Here is a 20,161-nt window from a genome sequence, read left to right on the forward strand (position 1 = left end):
GTGCATGGGCCCTTAATGTGCAATGAGCTTTTTATTTAGCTGCTTAGAGCTAGAGAAGTTTCTTTTCCTAACCTGAACCTGTTCTTGTGCCAAAAAATTAGCCCCTCGCCATATGGGAACGTGACATATGAGTGGCAACCTTAATGCTAACCCTTTGTTTACCAACTGGCATGTTATCCCAATGTCAGCACTGACCAGGTAATTACATGGCTGTGTTTATGAATCATAAGCAAAGGGTTAGGGTTAATAACATGGCTTGATCAGCAATTATCTTCAGAGAATTTAAGTCATCATCATCACGCCAAGAACCTGATCGGGTGACACCAGACAGAATTGTGTGTATTTCAAATCCTGATGCTCCATCTGAATGTTGCAACAGAAATTGAGATCCCTCAGACCAGCAATATCTTTCTAATTTTTAGTTGCCCAATTTTGGTAATCTGATGACCCTTGTGGCCTTCTTTTCTGTTCTTGCTGACAGGAGTAAAGTTCCCGCCATATGAGCAAAAATATATAGCAACCAGAAAATATAGCAATCAGAATCCATCTATAGGTTAAAAATGCACGTCACCAAGTTACTGACCTATTGGTTTTCTCATCAACCTGTCTGCAAAAGTTTGACATACAATTGTTTTTGCCAAGGTTTTTCCATTGAATGCCTCCACAGTTGGCATCTCCTTATACTGTAGCTTTTACTTATTCCTCAGATATACTGTACACCCATCCCCAGCCTCTGATCTATTCATATACTTCTTTCCTGACCACCTTAGTAAAGTGTATAAGTTTAATTCACATTTCTCTTCCACCACCTGCTATTCCCATAATTCCCACATAGCTGCGATGTATATTTACAGCACAACTACTGCAAGTCTCTGTTACTTTTTGATAGAAAGCTCTTCTGTAAAATGTTGGCATTATGTATGTAGCACTACCCCCAGAGAAGCCGCTTGCATTTTTGCCCAGATTTCCTCCTTTCTTCACCCCACAGCCAGGCACACACACTTTTTTGCTCATTATCTTCAATGACCAGTTTCGGGGATGTTTGTTTTTGGAGTTTTATTATAGAACTGGGGATAGGGATAGGGAATTCACTAGCATACTCCAAAATTAGAACTATTCACACTGAGGACATCTAGCTGATCTCTTAGTTGAGCACTGTTGGAAATACTGGCTGAAAGCAGATAGGAGACATCTCTTGGACTGTGGCAGCAAGAATTCTAGAAATTAGTAAAGTCCCTTTAGCTGTAGTAGTAGTAACAGGGCTGAGGTTCTCAGGTACAAACCTGTTACGACAGACTGCGATAGCCCAAAAATAACGTAGCTGAGCAAAGTCCTATGCAGTGGCAACAGGTGGACATGTGCTTCAGAACACTAGCCAGTGTTCCCTTTTCTCAGACCCAAGTTGACTATTAAGCACCAGAGGGGTAACAAAGCACACAGAGTTCCCAAGATCCTTTAGAGTCTGTACTCAGAAGGCCAAATACAGAATGGTAGCCTCCTTCCAATCTTCCAATTGACATCCTCCAGTGATACCAGACAGATCTTTGGCAGACAGCCCCCCTCGGTCAGCTTACTGTAGGACCAGGGTCACTCTTTCTGACTTCAGGCCCTTAGGTTGACCACCTGAGGCCCGCATGGCAGCCATTGCCAGGTAAGGCAAGCTTGCCTCCAGCCTGGCTTGGTGCAATCCTCTCCCAGGAAAGACTCTGAATGCATGTGCTTACAGAACATAAATACCAATCCCAGCATTCAATGGGGCCACCTTCCCGTGCAATCAGCCAGGGCTGTATCCATATTCATGCTGTTCATTTGCCTAGCCCCTATCCAAACTCAAACAATACCAGAGCATCATGAGCAGACCTAACTAATCAATCACAGCACTCTGTTAAGCAGAGAGCTCAAAATAGATTTCCCTAACGGGCTCTCTGTTAAGCAGAGAAACACAGCTATGTTTATCCTAACTATATATATCCGAGCACCTACCTAGGAGGATGCTACATGTAGTACAAACAACTCAAGTAATGTAAGTCGCATTGTACCTTTCTGCTGCTTCAGCACAGCCTCACTCGCTCCTCTCCTGTGCAGACACTCCTTGTAATGTGGTTCTTGTTGCTCATATACTGGCTTGTCATAATTTGGTTTGTGAATATCAGATTCCTCCTGTGTTCTTTTTTCAGGCTTGGAATTTCCTTTGCATATTATGGGGTCATTCTGGCTAGTTCAGAACTCCTGGAGAGGAACCTTCTGTGCGGGTCGGGGCAGGTGGCACTGGGTGCAGGAGAGGAGCCATATGAGGGCACCCACAGCCCCTGTTATTGCAACATGCTGAGCTCCTCTGATTACCACACCATGATCATTAGCACTGTGGGGGAGATTGCCTGTAAGTAATCAGTGTAACTAGTTAATGACTGTGATGGCTCTGTTATTATTTATTATGTTCATACAGACTAGGCAAATATGATGGATGCCTTAAACATTGTGGGCACTTGACATCATTGTCAAGATTGCATAGAAACTCCTGTTCATAGTCATACCTTATGAGTGAGATAAGATCAGCAAGATGAGTTTTTATATCTTAAAGCAGTAGCAAACTCTATTATTTTTTTTATCTGGTCCCCTGCAGCTTTATGCCATAATGCCTTAAAGCAGGGCTTGAAAAAGCCGCACGCCCGCTCGCCAAATGCGAGGAGAAAATCCTCTGTGGCGAGTGGCGAGCAGTGAGCACAGATGAAGCATGGAACGACTGCACCTGCGCTCCAAGCCTCATTGTGAAGCCGAGTTCCGGTTTACAACTTCTGGTTTCCGGCTTCTTCAGCTCCACTGAGAGGAGACACCCTCTCCACCACTGCGGGGCACTCGGAGGGACTAGGAGTAAGTACTGTATACATGTCATATCACTATAATGGAGTACAGGGGAGCTGGGCTATACATTACTCAGTAATGTATATCCCAGCTCCCCTGTACTCCATTATAGTGATATGACGTGTATACAGTAATGTACAGTGGGGATCGAAAGTTTGGGCACCACAGCTAAAAATTTGTATTAATGTGCATAAAGAAGCCAAGGAAAGATGGAAACATCTCCAAAAGGCATCAAATTAGAGATTAGACATTCTTATAATATGTCAACAAAAGTTAGATTTTTTTTCCATCATTTATACTTTCAAAATAACAGAAAACAAAAAAATGGCGTCTGCAAAAGTTTGGGCACCCTGCAGAGTTAATATCTTGTACTGCCCCCTTTGGCAAGTATCACAGCTTGTAAACGCTTTTTGTAGCCAGCCAAGAGTCTTTCAATTCTTGTTTGAGGTATCTTTGCCCATTCTTCCTTACAAAAGTCTTCCAGTTCTTTGAGATTTCTGGGCTGTCTGTCACGCACTGCTCTTTTAAGGTCTATCCATAGATTTTCAATGATGTTGAGGTCAGGAGATTGTGAAGGCCATGGCAAAACCTTCAGTTTACGCCTCTTGATGTAATCCCCCGTGGATTTCGAGGTGTGTTTAGGATCATTATCCATTTGTAGAAGCCATCCTCTCTTTAACTTCAGCTTTTTCACAGATGGCATCAAGTTACCATCCAAAATTTGCTGAAATTTTATTGAATCCATTTTTCCTTCTACTCGTGAGATGTTCCCTGTGCCACTGGCTGCAACACAACCCCAAAGCATGATTGATCCAACCCCATGCTTAACAGTTGGACAGAGGTTCTTTTCATTAAATTCTGTGCCCCTTCTTCTCCAAAGGTACCTTTGCTCATTCCGGCCAAAAAGTTCAATTTTAACTTCATCGGTCCACAGAACTTGTTTCCAAAATGCATCAGGCTTGTCTATATGTTCATTTGCAAAGTTCAAACGATGATTTTTGTGGTGAGGACGTAGAAGAGGTTTTCTTCTGATGACTCTTCCATGAAGACCATATTTGTACAAGTATCTCTTTATAGTGGAATAGTATACCACAACTCCAGTGTCTGCCAGATCTTTCTGGATGGATCGTGCAGTCAAACGTGGGTTTTGAATTGTTTTTCTCACAATCCTGCGAGTTGTTCTGTCTGATATTTTTCTTGGTCTTCCAGATGTTGCTTTAACTTCCACTGTTCCTGATGACTGCCATTTCTTAATTACATTCCGAACAGAGGATATTAACATCTGAAAACGCTTTGCTATCTTCTTATAGCCTTCTCCAGCTTTGTGAGCGTCAACTATTTTCAGTTTCAGTTTTCTAGACAACTGCTTAGAAGAACCCATGGTGCTGATTGTTGGGGCAAGGTCAGATGAGTCTGGGCATTTAAAACCTTTGAGATTGACATCACCTGGTCTTCCAAGACGATGATTGAGAACAATCCATGACACTGGCAGGTCTCAGCTTTGCAAAGGGGGCAGTGCATGCTATAAATTCTGCAGGGTGCCCAAACCTTTGCAGACGCCATTTTTTTGTTTTCTGTTATTTTGAAAGTGTAAATGATGGAAATAAAATCTAACTTTTGTTGACATATTATAAGAATGTCTAATCTGTAATTTGATGCCTTTTGGAGATTTTTCCATCTTTCCTTGGCTTCTTTATGCACATTAATACAAATTTTTATCTGGGGTGCCCAAACTTTCGATCCCCACTGTATATCCCAGCTCCCCTGTACTCCATTATAGTGATATGACGTGTATACAGTAATGTATATCCCAGCTCCCCTGTACTCCATTATAGTGATATGACATGTATACAGTAATGTATATCCAAGCTCCCCTATACTCCATTATAGTGATGACATGTATACAGTAATGATTACTGTATACATGTCATATCACTGTAATGGAGTACAGGGGAGCTGGGATATACATTACTGTGTACAGATTTATATTTTGGACTCTTTATTCTAAAGAAAAATGTAATTTCATAAGCTTTAAGGGGGCGTGGTTGGGGTTAGGCCGCGGTTGGGGGCGGACCTAGGCAAGGTTGGGTGGAGCAACTGGTGGAGAGTATGTTTTGTGACCGGCTAGTAGGTCTGGACTCAAAATTTTAACCCCTGCCTTAAAGTCTTATCTGTAGTAACATATCTGCATACAGTATTTTCTAGAATGAACAGAAGAGAGTTGTAGATTAAAAAAAATTGTTTTCTGCCATGTCAGTAAATCCTTTCAACATTCTGGGAATTAATCTTCTTGGTCGGCGCTGGACACTTGGCATCACAATGACAACCACTGGCATTTTCTTCTTGCTCCTCAACATTTGTATGTCAAGGTAAGACCAAGGACGTTATTATGAACAAATTTAAAAACACGCAGCATGAGTAAGGAGTAGCCACTGGTTTATGAGCCTATAGTAAATTAGATATCACAGAGGCAGAGGACAGAACATCATGACTACTGGACCTTCAATGAACTTCTGCAAACTTGGAATCAAGTAACTGAACAGAAAGTTGCTTAAACATTCTAACTTACTGCCCTTATAAATACTTGGGCAAAGGTTTTTTTTACTCTTCTGTGGATGTGTCTCCAGAACCTTTCAGGTCTCCTTGACTCACTTTCATGTTGGACTGTTATAAACTTTTTTCCTGCTTGTGAGAAGGTGCAGCATGGTGGGGCAGCAGTAAACACTCAAGAGTCCAGTTGCAGGACACAGAATTTGTGTTAAATTTAAAGATCGAACTTCACAAACAGCCCAGTGGGAAGGCACCCGACCGGGAACACTCACAGAATGCAACAGCAATGTGTAGCAGAGCAGGTTTAGGATGTGCCGACAGTGTCTGTCTGAAGGGGCGGAATGCGGCCTGGCCAGGCTGTGCCCAAATGGGAAGCTTCCACGAAGTATGGCGTGTCCCTACCATTTCTCTACTTGGCTGGAACCATTCCTGTCCACTAGTAACTGTTCCTGACAGATGGGTGGCCTGTCCCTACTCTACCCACACACAAAATGCGCACCAAGCCTGGGAGTCAGGGTCTTAAATAGACTCTGCTTAACCCAACAGGAAAAAGTTCAAACAACATAATCAGAGTACTTTGCTGGGAGCTGCCTGCAGTTGGAATACAAAGGGTGACGAACAACAATGTCTTCTGTGGAATCACGTTGCAAATGAACATCTTCTGGTTGTGACTCCTGGACTGCAGGTGGAGGGGTACATTTAAGCACTCCATACCTCCTCCATCCAGGTTCATGACCATTTTCTCAGATGCAGAGTAGTCAGAACAGATCAAAACAGTCTGTTGAACTCGTAGTGGTTGCTGGGCGATCCATAGTTGCTGTACTTTCAGTCTCTGATTCTGTGAGAGCCAGCATCTCGAGGATTGGTGGGATATCCACAGGGTCGAGTGCCTCTCAGTCTTTGACTGGCCTGGTGGAGCAGTCACCACTTAGCACACAGGGTCTGAGCAGGTTGCAGTGGAGATGTCGCTTGATGGGATTTGGTCCCTCTTAGACTACATCATACACTGGGGATGGCAGGAAGGGACGTACCTCAAACCAATAGAGAGTGCCCTCCTATTTAGGCTCCAATTTACTGCCCCTTTCATTTTTTGTATTTTTCACCAACCAGTGCTAAATATGATCCTCGAAAGTTTTAGAGAAATGATAATATTGTCCAAGTAAACTAACACACTCTCAATGTTGAAATCTCCCAAGCATCTCTCCATTAGATGTTGAAATGTTCTGGGGCATTGCTCAGCCCAAAGGGCATGCGGTTAAACTCAAATAGTTCCAGGGGTGTGATAAAGGCAGTCTTTTCACTATCTTTGTCCCTCACTGGGACTTGCCAATAACTGCTAGCCAGATCAAGAGTGGAGAAACACTTGGCTTGGCCCAGTGCCATAAGTGACTCCTCTACTCAGTGTAACGGGTAAGCATCCCGATGTGTATAGGCATTAAGCTTGCAGTAGTACACACAGAATCACTGACTACCAGCTTTCTTTCACACCAGGACTACGGGGGGCAATCCAGGAACTATGGGTCTCCAAAATCACCCTGCTCTGTAGCATGTTGTAGAGCAAGTCCTTGACCTCTCAGCACAGGGCTGGGGGAATGTGGTGGTACCTCTCACGGATGGGTGGGGTGCCCCCTGTATGGATTGGATTGTCGATGCCCTCATTGAAATCGTAGTCTCCTGGGCTGGTGGCAAAGACTAGTAGATGTTTCTCTAGCAGTTGATGAAGCAGTCATTGTGGTGGTAGAGGATAGTCCCAGAAGGGGATGTCCAGCTGTTTTAGCAGTAGCTTGTATAGTGAAGCCACGGCTGATTGTAGAGAGGCAGATACTGCTTCCACCCTTGGTTGGGTCTCTGAGATACAGTTGAGGGGCACCACGTATAGGTGTGCTATGGTGGTATGTTTGGGGAATGAGATCAGGCTTGTCCCCAGGATGATGAGCTGCACTAGAACTTTCTCTTTGTGGAGCTTGAATAAAATGCGTGCAACTAGCCACTCCCCTGGTGCCACTGAGTCCTTGAGGGGTTCCACCAGTACCATGGCCCCTTGAAGCTTTTTGAGCCCTGATGGGTAGTGGCCAGACTACTTCTTGTAGTGGTTCCAGTAGTAATATTTGTTTTGGGGGGCATGTGCAAAACACCCATTTGTTCTAGCTGTTTCCTTGCTGGGCTGTGCACAGCCATCCAAAGCAGTGTACCTGAGCTGACAGGGAGGAGTACTGTTAATAAACAAAACAGTCCTCCTTCCTGTCAGAGATGCTCAGTAATCACCTGCCGGGACCCGGTGATTGACAGCCATGGCCACCCTGTAGCAGTATTTCTGCTATAGGGTGGTTGGGAAGAGGTTAAGGGGTGGAATACGGCCTGGCCAGTCTGTGCCTGAATGGGAAGCTTCCAGGAAGGATGGTGTATCCCTACCCTTTCCCTACTCACCTGGAACCTTCCCCTACTGCTAGTCACTGTCCCTTACAGACGGTTGACCTGCCCCTACACTACTAACATGCAAAATAGACTCTGCCTGACCCAAGCTGGCCACCAGAATCACATGGAGCAGCAACATCCAACCGGATAGCTTCCCCAGTGACCCAAGAAACCATAGAGGAACCATGTTTCTTCTCATTTCCTCTTCCTCTGTAATGTTGCTGCGGTTGAGTGCCACCTGCAGGGGAGAAAGCAGACTGCACCTGAGTATATGCTTATTCTGATGTTAATACATTTTGGGAAAAAACGTATTGAGGACAGATTTGTGTTATATAAAATGCAAAATATACAAACTGTGGTGGGGGATCCACTCAGCAGAACAAAGATTTATATGCAAAAGCAGGTAATTTAACTATTCTGATAAACATTGTCTGATTTGTTTCATCCTGCGTCACTTGCCAGTTCCGGCCTTATTGGAATTCTGTTCTGCCTTCGAGCTCTGGTATCTGCAAACTTCAACACTATCTACATCTACACAGCAGAGGTAGGTACATGGCACACATTGTGCAGGTCTACAAATCTACAAAGAGGAATATAAAAAAGCTTTAGGGGGTTTACCCTCCAGCACCCACCAGACACTGAAGCATCAGGATTGGGTGAAATGACCCTTTATAAAAATGCATCATTCTGCATCTTGCTGCAGGTTTATCCAACTGTGATGAGAGCAATTGGAATGGGCACAAGTGGGTCACTATGCCGCATAGGAGCAATGGCAGCGCCATTCATTGCCCAGGTAAGAAACTTTGTACTTTACAGTGGTATCATTTACAGATAAAATAATTCACCTCCTGAAAAATTCAGCTGTAACATCTACTACACAGGTTTTACTAAGTGCCTCTATTATTGGAGCCCTCTGCCTGTTTTCTACTGTGTGCTTTATTTGTGCAATCTCAGCATTTACTCTGCCTATTGAGACCAAAGGACGAGCCTTGCAGGTGAGCCCAAAATTGCTTGGAGGACATGTGCTCCACTATTGTGGATTTGTTTTTTCTGTTAATGTACCATCTTTTTCCTGCTCAGATAATTCTCCTGATACTACAGACTTGCCACCAAGGGGTTTAGCAACCAACGTTTACGTTTACGGGGTCACACCACTATTGCTACAAATATTACCTTTTTCTCCCGCTAGCTCACAATGGAAGTGTTTAATTTCTTAGAAAATAGGTCCATCAATATAGAGGACATTTTTAGTAAAACTCCTCATGAGCCCATAGGTGATTTAAATACACTATACAGAAGATTGGGTCATGTAATGGAGAAAAAGGTTAAATTATGGTGGGACATGGTCACCCATGAAAAATACCTTAAGGAGAGATTAGTCCCAAGAAGATTAAGATGGGATGTGACCATTAGTGATGGTTTGATAGACCAGGAATCTAAAAATGAATGGTTTGATTTCTTTCAAGAGAAGGGTTTAGAATTAATGAGATTTATATTAAAACGCAAACAGAGAAAACTGAGAATTTTAGAAACACAAATTTTAGAGATTAAAGAAAAGATGGAACCATATAAGGAATCCCCAGAAATGGTTAATCTCGCTAAAAGATTAAATAAAGATTTGGAGAAGGTTGATTTAGAAGTGAAAAATAAAAAAATGAAAAAATATCAAAGGGATATGAATGATTTCAGTAAAGATCAAGTTTTCAAATGGCAATCTTCAGGTGTAGAATCAGAATGTAGTTCAGCTAATACTACTCCCATTAAAGAAGTACGTTTAGAACCTACTAAGGGACATACAAATGAATACCCAAAAGAAGCTAGAAGTCAAGGTAAAGGGAATTCCCAAATGAACCATCCCAAAGGAGATAAGGGATACCATACACCATATAATGGATGGAGACCAAAGAATGGTGGTTCCTTTCATAATAAACCACCAGGGAAAAATAATGGACATGGTAAATCCTATCGTCCACCTTATAGACCTTATTATCCCAAACCTAATCAATACTATCAACAGCCTTATGGACCTCCTTATTTCCCTAGGCAGGAATTTAGACCTTTTTATCCTAGAAGTCCGAGACAGGATAATAGGCCTTACTACCCCAGGAGTCCAAGACAGGAACAACCGGGATGGCAAGGACCTCGTTATGAAGGGAGGAGTCCCATCCCGGTATACAATAGATATGAACCATTGGATTATGATTACCAACAGAGGAATTTTTTAGGGAAGGAGGGTGGGGAGAGAAGTCCCCGGAAAGAAGGATGTGCCAACAGAAGTCCCGGAAGACAAGAGGGTGTAGAGCAGGACGGAAGGTCCAAGCGAAAAAGAGAGTAGTAGGAGAGGGTATTTTTAATATCAGCGGTACTACACTCACCAAGGAAGAAATTCTCGTGTTGGACAAGGGATTGAAGTTTGCCCCCCCTAAACCAGCTAATAAATTCGATATTTTTATAGACCTACAGAAATTTATCAGAAAGATTAACATTAAAAAGTATTTTATGGGTTTACCTAGTACTAGAAATATGATTAATAATGCACCAGTCAGTAATATTCAACACACCCGATTAAGGAATAAATCCTTATTCAACCCTCAGATTAGCAATAATAGTCAAATAGAACCTTTTAAAAAAATGGTGAGCCTAGATTTGGAATCCCTTAAACTCCCAAGGTTTCGGCCTAATATAGACATGCAAAAAGGAATTAAGATGTTAACACAAAGAAATGACATAGTGGTCAGGCCGGCCGATAAGGGAGGGGGAATTGTGGTCATGTCAAAGAATTATTATTTAGAAGAACTAGGTACCCAATTAAGTGATGATAGCACCTATGAGGTGATTAAAAAGGATCCTACGGTCAAATATAAGAAAGATTTAGTAAAGTTGATTAAAAGAGGATGTGAGAAAGAGTATCTGAATAAAAAAGAAGCCAGATATCTTGTTCCTGAAATGTGCAGAATTCCCATTATCTATACCATCCCGAAAATTCATAAAAATAATATTCATCCTCCGGGACGTCCTATAGTTAATGGGATTGGATCCCTAATGGCACGATTGGGGCAATACGTGGATATGTTTCTCCAACCATTGGTGAGAGAAACTAAGTCGTATCTGAGAGACACTAAGCACCTAATACAAATGTTGGATAAAGTAGATGCTAATGATGTGATCTTGGCAACAGCTGACGTCTCATCGTTATATACAATTATTGGTCATACAGAAGGGGTGGAAGCTACTGAATGGGGTTTAAGAGAATATGGAAATCTGAAAAGAGGGCAGAGAAAATATATTTTGGATTGTCTAGAATTTTGCTTAAAACATAATTACTTTTGGCATATGAACGTATTTTACAATCAAATTAAGGGTGTAGCCATGGGAGCCCGTTTTGCTCCCAGTGTGGCAAACATGTTCATGGCGCATTGGGAAGAGATGGCAGTTTATTTGAGTCCCCCGAAAGAATTAATTTTGTTTAAAAGATATATAGATGATATTATAGTATTATGGAAGGGAAGAGAAGAGGATTTATTATGTTTCTGTGAGAATTTAAATAGGAATAGTAAAAACATTGTTCTTACGTGGGAACATAGTCGGGAGCGGATTAGTTTCCTGGATTTAGATATTAACATCATACAAAATAAAATTATTACGAAGACATTCTTTAAGAGTGTTGACAGGAATGGATACATTCCTCAAGACAGCTGCCACTTCCCGCCGTGGTTATTAAATATACCAAAAGGTCAAATGATTAGACTCAGAAGGAATTGTACGATGCAGGAGGATTTTTTAAGTCAAGCAAAAAATATAGGCCGGAGGTTTGAAGCCAAAGGTTATCAGCAAGACTCGATTAGTAAAACGATCCAGGAAGTTGGGAATACAAATAGAGATTTGCTGTTGGTAGATCGAGAGAAAAATGAGGAACAGAAAGACCAACTTGTAATATGCTTAGATTTCAATGTCCATTATAAAAAAGTGGAAACTATTTTTAGAAGAAATTGGCCACTATTGAAAGCTGATCCGGCCCTGAAAGAGATTATATCAGAATTCCCCAGTTTTAGATATAGAAAAGCCCCATCATTAAGAGATAAAATTGTTAAAAATGTTCTTGATCCACCCATTAAAAAGAATGTCACCTTTTTGGATATAAATGGGTTTTTTCCATGCAGGACATGTTATGCGTGCAAATCCACAAAAGGCAGGAATAAGAAATTGATGACTTTTTCTTCATCTGTGAGTAAGAAAGAATTTAAAATTGAAGAATGTATTACTTGTAGGACAGAGGGAGTTGTGTACGCGCTGCAATGCAGTTGCGGAATGCAATATATAGGGAGAACTAAACGACCTCTTTGGGTCAGGCTCCGGGAACATGTACAAAATATAAAGAAGGGGTTCCCGAAGCATAGCGTCTCTAAGCATTTCGCCAAATGTCATAACAAAGACCCTAGTGAATTAAAATTTTGGGGTATCACGAAATATAGGAGACATTGGCGAGGCAGCCATAAGGTGCGTACTTTGAGCCAATTAGAGTCAAAGTGGATTTATAGTATGCACACTTATTTCCCCAATGGTTTGAACATTGAGTTTGATTTAAATTGCTTTATTTCTGATTTTTGAGGTAGTTTGAGATGGTGCTATAGATATATACATTTTATACATTGATTATGTAAACTCATGCTTTCGGATAGAATATATGTGTGTGAGTTCATTCGGAGTAGGTCCTTTATGTGCTGGTGAAGGGTGTAGTTATTTTTTCTTATAAAATGATAAAATATTCTCATTAATAAATATTAATTTTTTAATAAAGTCTTTTTTTAAATTATTTTAAATTATTTAGTGTTTTTAACACCTATATATCATTTAGGATTAGATTGAGGTTTGGATTGTATGTATACGTATGCGTCCTTATATGCAGAGGTATATATATATTCCTGGGTAATGGTATATATATATAAAATTATTGGCTGTATTTTTGCTCAAATTTTGGTATATATAACTAGAGATTTCAAGCGTTTTAGCGTGTAATTAGGTGAGATATGGTCCATTTTAATGTTAATTTTATATTTTTATCTAATAAATAATACATTTAATTTAAATGGGAATGGGTATAAGGTTATTTTGCTGTTTTTAACCATTAGGTATAACAATTGCAGTCGGTGCATTATTATACACTCCTCGGACTTTTTTCTGTGTAGATGTGCCCACTGCAGATATCAGCTTATGCAATTTTTGCATAGTAGTCCCCAGTGGTCTTCAGTGTAATGGCCGCAGGAAGGATTGATGAGATTAGGCTGAAGAAAACACCTCCTATGTGGGTGGTTCTCTCTATCTGGCCGGGTATATAAAGAGTGATCGTCACTGTGATTGCCAGCCCTGATGAAGTCACGTGACATTGTGACGTAACGCGTTGGCGTAGCGCGGTGACGTATTTCCGGCGTGGCAGCCATCTTGGTACACCTGTGTATCCAGCTGTACACCCAACAGATATATTCTCATCTGAAAGCATGAGGTTCTAATGTGGACTGGCTGCTACGTAAGTTCGTTTTTATAAGAGATTATATGTTCCTATGGTATAATAAATATACTACACTATGGGAGGATTTCTTTGTCTCATTCTGAGAGATTGATATTTCAACTTTTCCTGGAGAAGAGCCTGAGTGGGAATATTAAATCCTGAAAAGCGGTTTTGGAGTGCTTTGGTGCCTGGAGGATCTGTGAGAGGGATCCATTACTGCTCTTTGACCCGCAAGGGTCGAAGGGATGAGAGCCGGAGTGGGAATATTAAATCCTGAAAAGCGGTTTTGGAGTGCTTTGGTGCCTGGAGGATCTGTGAGAGGGATCCATTACTGCTCTTTGACCCGCAAGGGTCGAAGGGATGAGGTGAGAGGCTAATCCAGAAGGTGGTTGGATTCATAAGATCTATATACACCCAGATACCTGCACGATTTGTTTCACCTGTGGTCACTTACAGTATCATTTGGAAACACCGTTTACTGTTTTGTTCACCTACAACATTCTATTTTTGGACTTTTGTTTTTTGTGTGTACCATTATTATGGTTATTTATATTTTTTCACTTCACAATATGCACGTGTGATTTAATTCAGTTTTGTGTCTTTCATCTTTTTGGGTGATTTATTTGATATTTTGATTATCAGTAAGCACGTATAGATTTATATAGTCATTATTATTGTCACAATTTTGATTTGAGATGTTGGATTCCACATTCACATAAATTAGTTTGAATGTAGCGCAGCATTGGTTTTGGTTTATATTCACTTGATCAACGTTTACGGAATGCAGTGTGGAGAATAGGATTGGGTCTTTGAGGCTGCTGCTCTCTTTTCTCTTTATGGTGTCAGAATTGTTGTTTGGCTACACTAGTAAAAGCAGGAGTGCAGAGCCTAAACAAAAATCTGAAACTTTTTGCTTCCAGCACCATGCCTCTAAATGATCACATGGCAGCCATGTTCCTGCTTTCATTACACTGGCTTTAAATGATCACTTGAGCCACACTGACTGCTTTCATGAAGTGATCACATGAGATTAGGTTCAGGCTCTTCTCCCGGTTTAAAGAACTAGCAGGCAGCTCTTTAATGCAGAAGAGACGTTTCTATTAAATGGACACTGAGCTGTGCATGTGCAGCTCAGCATATCTGGCGCACTCCGGCTGTGCTAAAATTATAGCCCCCCCATGCAAAAGCACGGAATGATGTCAACCCCCACAGGAGATGGAGGATAGAAAACACACAATCCAGTTATTGTGGAAATGAGAACATCTTTTGGATCCATCTGCTTGTGCCTGCAGGAGAAACCATGGGCAGTGAACATGCACATCTAGAGGGATGCTTCCAGTGATATATTCCTGTAGGAAAACTGAGTTTCGAAAATGGTTTGAGACAGCAACAGAACTCACTGGAAATGGCCAGAACAAAGTCTAGGTTTGCATTTGAGAACTTATTTGATTTTTCTGGACTTATGAAACTAGTGTGTCAAACGTGCACACTAATTAATTGTTTAATCTATGTAAATAGAATTCTACAAAAAAAACTCCACAAAATATTTTCTAATATAATACTCTCAAATATTAAGGTGCAATCTATGAAACCTTCTGATGCCTTTTTCTCATTACAGCAAGTTAAATGAAGTCAACATGGAAGAGAAGGTTTTATTAGGAGAATAAAGAAGAGCAATAATACTTTATCCAAGTTAATGAGATTGGTGCAATGAATTATATTAAAGATTTGTCATAACAATACAATTAAAAAACATAAAATCTTTAGTAAAAGGAAAAAAAACCTAGTTTACTAGTGAGTTTTATTAAATAAAAATAGGGAAACGGTGGAGGGAGGAATTGGGATGTCTGGATGTTGTGTAAAAAAAAATGTATTAAACGGTGGAAGATTGATTAAGGTATTGTGGTCTATTCAGATACCTGACCATCACGCCTATATGAGTTTTTTGAACGTCTAACTCCAAAACCTATATGTACTAATATAGAGTCGCCCTACTGACTCTGATGTCTTTAACAGCCTCCACTCTTTTTGCAAGGCTTTCCACAAGTGTCTGTGGGAATTTCTGCTAATTTATGAAGTCAGATACTGATGTTGGATGAAAGGAGCTGACATGCAGTTAGCATTCCACTTCACCCCTAATGGTGTTCAGTAAGGTTGAGGTCAGGGTTCTGTGCAGGCCACTTGAGTTCCTCCACACCAAACTGGTCACACCATGTCTTTATGGAGCTGGCTTTGTACACAGGGACACAGCCATTCCGGAACAAAAAAAGCCTTCCTCAAACTGTTACCACTAGGTCAGGGAAGCACACAATTGTGTAAAATAACTTTTTTATGCTGTAGTATTACCAGTACTTCACTGGAAACACCTGGGTGTCTACAAAATTCTGCTGATATAGTGCATGAAGGAAGGAAACCTCTTTTCACCTGGAATATGACTGGCTACATCTTTTAAGTGTTTCATCCTGCCCCCAAAAATTGTTTAACTTCAGAACATCCTAATCTGATATGTGAAGGGTGTACGATGCAACTTTGCACAATGTTCCTATGTCACAGCAGTCACTGTGTGAAATCTTACTATCAGAGGTAAATTCAGACATCTGGTGGGGTAAACAACTGGGTCTGATAATAACTTCTTTTTTTGCTCTGCGCCCATTAGGTATTAAAATGTAGGTCCAAGCATAACCCAAATTTACCCCCAAACCTCCCTTTAAACTTGTCCCAGCATTATTTTTTTCCTTTACCCTTTTTCTGTAATGGGAAACAGCTTTTATTACTGTTTGTGATATTAACACCAGGCTTGCAAAAATTTTCTGGGGTATACTGGGGCAGCCGCTGGAAGCTTAGTTCATAATGACTTGTGTTCACTGCCAGATATACTGTACATATTCCAAGAGCTCTTTGCCTAAACACAGTTAAGGAAAATAGACTGTGCACTTTGCAAGTGATGCTGCACTCATTTCCCACAAAGCTTAGTGAATGTAGTGAAGTTCTGCTGATTTCCATTATCTGATTATGTGCAAGCAAAAATGCTGTTTTTTTTCTTTTTCTTGCACCTGGTTAAGTTTTCTTTACAAAGTGGGGCTTCACCACATTCACTACGCTCTGGGGTAAATAAGTAGAACTGCACTTGCAAAGTGCACAGTCTATTTGCCTTTAGTAAGTCTACCCCAGTAAGTTGGCAGGTTCAAGGCAGCAGCATTGTTTTCCTGAGATTTAATTTAATGTGGAGAAGACAGAGAGGGATGGGAGATACTGTAGGTGGTGATCTGTAGCCCATCAGTAAGAGTTGCCAACACTGTTTGGGATCTCAGTGTTGCTGAGGCACTCTGTTGAGAGCAAAAACAGGAAATTAGGAGCTTTCTGGAGTCGGTTAAAAAGATGGTAGAGCAATGTCAGGCAATGTTGAGGTTGAAACCACCTTAGGAAGGATAGAGGCTTTGGGCCTCAACAGCATCCTTATCCCTGTGTAAGACTAGAAATGTTTTTTACAGGACAAATGAGCCAGTTCAGACACTCGTCTCAAAGAGATGAAAGCAACCTTGTGAGTTAGGGTGGGAAGGAGAATATCCCAGATTAGTTTAAAAAAATAGTTTTGAAGTGCTAATAAAACAAATTCAAATCCCATGGAGTCACAGGTGGTTGTACAGGAGAAGAACGATGAGAGACACCCTGTACAAAAGTCTTAATCAAAAAATGGAAGACTAGCGGTCTTTGGAATAAGATTGCAAGCACTGAGATTTACCCATCAATGGTGATCTAGGCATGATTGTAAAAATTTTAGAATTCTTCTTACAAAGTATTTCTTGGAGTAAGAGCTTCTGTTCTTGCACCAAGTGAAGTATTACTTCCACGTGCGATGGTAGACCTTGCAGGAGTTAGACTTTTTAGCTTTTAATATTGTGGGGAAAACACTGATTCAGAGAGGTCTGGGCTGCACTTCAACAGCCATGTCGGTAAAGTCAGTGATGTGGAAAAAACTAAAAAGGTCCCAGAACCAGTAATAAAAGTCATCCAAAGTGCTGTGTCACATTTTAGTGCAAGTAGTGAGACTCCTCTGTGACACATCTTCCACCAACGCATTTCAGGACAAGTAGTAAGACTGCTCGGTGACAAAATATCCTCCACCAGACATGTCAAAGCCTCTTAACAAAGGAATAGACCCCAGGATGAAGGAGGTCAACACTAGCCCGCGTATGGAATATACCCTTACAGGACAGAAGAAGACATCCCTCTTGTCCCCAGTCAGCAACTCAATGCTCCAAAGCCCATCTGGTACATAGAAAAGAAAGAGATGATCCAGAAGGTGCAGGTAATTTATATGCTTTATTAATTAAAACTGGCAAATAACGCCATACAAATTGCAAATAAATATGCCACCAGAATCCCATAGAAGGAAACAAACGCAATGACATCAGCATCATGTGCTCAACCTTACATATTTTGTCATCCAAGGACATCATCAAGGGCCAATTAAATATAGTTAGGTCCATATATATTTGGACACCGGCACAATTTTCATACTTTTGGCTCTGTATGCCAACAGTCTGGAACACATGGACATTACAAAAGAGTGGGTTTCCTCCTTTATGATGCTTTGCCAGGCTCTTACTACAGCTGTCTTCAGTTGTTCTTTGTGGTCCTTTCTGCCTTTAGTTTTGCCTTCAGCAAGTGAAATGCATGCTCAATTGGGTTGAGATCAGGTGATTGACTCGGCCATTGCATAATATTCAGCTTCTTTTCCTGCAAAAGCTCCTGGGTTGCTTTTGCAGTGTGTCTTGAATCATTGTTCATCTGTACTGTGAAACACCGTCCAATCAAATTTGCTGCATCTGGCTGAATCTGGGCTGACAGTATATCTCTAAACACTGCAGAATTCATCCGGCTGCTTCTGTCACATCATCAATAAACACCAATAACCTAGTGCCACTGGAAGCCATGCAGGCCCATGCCATCACACTGCCTCCACCATGTTTTACAGATGACGTTGTGTGCCTTGGATCATGAGCTGTTCCAAGCCTTCTCCACACTTTTTTCTTAATGTCATTGTGGTACATATTAATCTTAGTTTCATACATCCAAAGAATGCGTTTCCAGAACTGGTCTGGTTTTTATGGATGTTTTTTGATGAAATCTAACCTGGATTTTCTATTCTTCGTTTATGAATGGTTTGCACCTTGTGGTGAACCCTCTGTATTTGCTCTTGTGAAGTCTTCTCGATTGTAGACTTTGACAATGATACGCCCACCTCCTGGAGAGTGTCCTTCACTTGTCTGGATGTTATGAATGGGTTTTTCTTTACCATAGAGAGGATCCTGCGATCACCCACCACTGTTGTCTTCTGTGGACGTCCATGATTTTTTTATGTTGCTGAGCTCACCACTGCGTTCTTCTTTCCTCAGAATGTACCAAACTGTTTATTTGGCCACTCCTAATGTTGCTGCAATCTCTCTGATGGATGTTTTGTTTTTGAAGCCTTACAATGGCCTGTTTCACTTGCATGGACAGCTCCTTTGAACGCATGATGTAGGTTCACAGCAATAGATTCCAAATGCAAATACCACACTTAGAATCAACTCCAGAGCTTTTACCTGCTTAATTGATGAAGAAATAATGAAGAAGTAGCCCATGCTGGCCATGAAAAAGCTTTTGATTCTATTGTCAAATTACTTTTGGTTCCTTTAAAAAGGGGGATGGTTACGCTTAAGGGCTGTAATCCCTAACCCCTTCCTTCAATTTGTATGTACATACCCTCAAATTAAACCTGAGAGTGTGCACTTTCAGACCATATCCATTATATAACTATAGCATGAATATATTTTGGTAAATACATGACAAAAACTAAAATTGTGCCTTTATCCAAATATATAAAGAACCTAACTGTATAGGATAAGGGTGAAGTTCCTCCTTAATAAAAGCCTTCTCAAAACAGGTATTGGATTGCAAAACATTTAGGAGGTGTCAACACGTTACCAGGAGTTTCCCAGTAAACCTACAGGACATCTGAGAATAGTATATGCACAGGTTGCATTTTTCATATCAGTAAGAGATGAAGTGATCTCTCTCAGCCTGGAAGTTATGGTTCCACAGGGATTCTGTAAGATTTAAGAGAATCTTCATTGATGAGCCTTCAAGGACAAGGGCTCAGAGGCTGCAGACAGGGCAGATGATTCCGCAGGAGAAGGCATTTAGGCACCACTGCAGGCAATGTCCACAGTCAAAACAGCAATTTAGCCAATAAAATTCTGTATAACTGCAGAGAATTTTTCCCAGTTTGGAACTGAGAAGCAAGACACACAGACAAAGCTAAGTAATACATGGACTGAAAGTTCTAAGATGTCAGTGTCAGGTCCTTAAAAAGGAATGCTGCAGGCTGCCCTGGAGCGGTTAGTGAACAGCAGGGCTGGTCCTATTGTATCTGGATTATGACATGTTGCACCTAAAGTAGGGACAACTTAACTCTAGCACAAGATGAAACTTTGAGTACTTACAAACAAGCTGCTGGAAGCTGGACAGATTGAAATATCCAGCAGTGACCAAGTCCCTGTAGGCAGAAACAAGTACTAACAGAGATGAAACTATGTGTCTCTTATGATAAAGAGCAGTTGCAGGAAAGTGCTACCACTCGCTGAATGGAGGGAATGGGATCTTGGAGTGCATGCATTTGGCACTTTGCCTAATGATGCAACACTAAGTTCCTCAGCATTAGTAATAATGGCACTGAATGGTTCTAATAAAAGAAGTAGCTCCAAAACTCTCTTTGGACATTTGTGAGACTATCCTGGATTGTGACACTTTTCAATCAAGTGAGTCCAGGTATGGTTTGCAAAG

The 20,161-nt window shown here is 41.1% G+C and overlaps 1 protein-coding gene across 1 annotated transcript in view; it reads left to right on the top strand.

Annotated features, from left to right (window-relative positions):
- SVOPL (SVOP like) overlaps positions 1-15,107 on the top strand; it is a 36,119-nt gene extending 21,012 nt beyond the window's left edge. Inside the window, exons 10-15 of the mRNA XM_089688727.1 lie at positions 2,178-2,380; positions 5,120-5,231; positions 8,290-8,371; positions 8,531-8,620; positions 8,709-8,822; positions 14,952-15,107. Of these exons, the coding sequence (XP_089544853.1) occupies positions 2,178-2,380; positions 5,120-5,231; positions 8,290-8,371; positions 8,531-8,620; positions 8,709-8,822; positions 14,952-14,963 (613 nt within the window). The 3' untranslated portion in view covers positions 14,964-15,107. The remainder of the gene's footprint in view (positions 1-2,177; positions 2,381-5,119; positions 5,232-8,289; positions 8,372-8,530; positions 8,621-8,708; positions 8,823-14,951) is intronic.
- Positions 15,108-20,161: the final 5,054 nt, after the last annotated feature.

Source organism: Staurois parvus, unplaced genomic scaffold (assembly GCF_062004578.1).
Source record: "Staurois parvus isolate SC_StPar_1 unplaced genomic scaffold, SC_StPar_1.0 ptg000452l, whole genome shotgun sequence".
NCBI lineage: Eukaryota > Metazoa > Chordata > Amphibia > Anura > Ranidae > Staurois > Staurois parvus.